The sequence below is a fragment of the Otolemur garnettii genome, unplaced genomic scaffold, assembly GCF_000181295.1.
Source record: "Otolemur garnettii isolate 467f Iridium unplaced genomic scaffold, OtoGar3 scaffold00018, whole genome shotgun sequence".
NCBI classification, from domain to species: Eukaryota; Metazoa; Chordata; class Mammalia; order Primates; family Galagidae; genus Otolemur; species Otolemur garnettii.
This window is the reverse complement of record NW_003852413.1, coordinates 23,955,477-23,956,756: the sequence shown is the minus strand read 5'-3', so window position 1 is coordinate 23,956,756 and position 1,280 is coordinate 23,955,477. Positions and strand designations below refer to the sequence as shown.

The 1,280-nt window shown below is 48.4% G+C and overlaps 1 protein-coding gene and 1 non-coding gene across 5 annotated transcripts in view; both read right to left on the bottom strand.

Moving 5' to 3' along the window:
* On the bottom strand, positions 1-95 carry LOC111724059. The gene has a single exon (XR_002772432.1). It is a non-coding gene; the product is annotated as a small nucleolar RNA SNORD124 (small nucleolar RNA).
* The window catches only part of MED24 (mediator complex subunit 24), a 31,280-nt gene that overhangs the window by 8,970 nt on the left and 21,030 nt on the right, over positions 1-1,280 (bottom strand). For all 4 annotated transcript variants that reach the window (XM_023511021.1, XM_023511023.1, XM_003786406.3 and 1 more), the window contains 2 exons: positions 899-1,041; positions 330-367 (listed from right to left, as the gene is read on the bottom strand). In XM_023511021.1, the coding sequence (XP_023366789.1) occupies positions 330-367; positions 899-1,041 (181 nt within the window). The remainder of the gene's footprint in view (positions 1-329; positions 368-898; positions 1,042-1,280) is intronic.

Genomic DNA, 1,280 nt, shown 5'->3' with positions numbered 1-1,280 from the left:
AGGAAGGTCAGGGACCAAGTGGCTCCTTCAAAGCTCTGAGGCTCAGAATCCTTTTCTTGAGTCTCAATTGAAACATCATCCCTTCCTTGAAATCAAAGAGGCCTAGTGCCCTCTCTACCCGCAACACCCAATCAAATCCTAGAGGGGGGCTGGAGCGGGAGAGACATGGGGATAGTTTTAGAAGAATCCTTTTCCAGCATTAGCCTCTGGTAAGACTTCAGTCAGTCATGGCTCAGGAGAGCAATGGTGCCCTCCTCCCTCCCCTGCTCTCTCCCTCAACACCCCTCCTCCGGGCCTACTGGGTTCAGGGATGCATAGAGTTGACTTACGGTTATCTTCACTGCCATGGGTCGTGAATTCATTCAAACTGTGAAAGGAACAGAGATGTAGGGTGCCTATCGACCAGGGCAAGAGCTGAGGAGTAGCTGGGGGCACACACGCTTAGAGGATCAGTCCCCAGGGTCTGAATTACAGGGTAAACTTGAAATGAATACCATTGCAACAACAACAAAAGAAACCAACAAAAAACTATTTCTATCTATTGTTAAAAGATTTCCAAGACCTAGAGAATGGCTTGCTAAATGGAACGTTCTATATGTCAAATTCTATGTCAACCAACAAAGGTACAGAACCTGAAAGTGCCCATTAATAAGTGGGCATATTGGAAATTCCCCTATGCCTGCCATCCAATGTCATCACTTTGCTAAACATCTCCTCTTCACCCTCAGCTAAAGAGAAAAGGGCACTTCAGGCAAAGAGAACTGGCCCTTCCTTTGAGATCTCCAGCTGGGATGCTTTGCCTGGGCTCCTGCATCTCTCAGCAAGACCCAGACCCACACCCTCACTCCTTCCTTCAGATGGGGCCTCCCACTGTGGTTAGGGGCTGGGCCTTACTCACTTGATAAATTTCCGGGCAAACGATTTAAGCTTTCCTGTGGCAGCAGCAGCAGCCAGCAGCAAGTCCAGACTCTTCCCAGACAGCATGTGGCCCAGGACCCCCAGCAGTCCCTCAGGGGACTTGGAGTGGTCTGCATCCATTGTCTGGGGACAGGATAAAAAAATTAAGTCCTGAGGACACCGAAGACCACCCCAGATCTACCCCAGCCATATTTTCCCTCTCCCACAGCCTGCAATTTAATCTTTAAGTCTACATCTTTCTGACTCCGATCTAGAGAATCATGCCTGAAATTTATCCTTGCCCTCTGATCCATACCTCTTAACACTGGCACAATGGTGGAGCAGGCAAGGTCACGGCTGAAAGATTATTTTTTTTTTTTTTT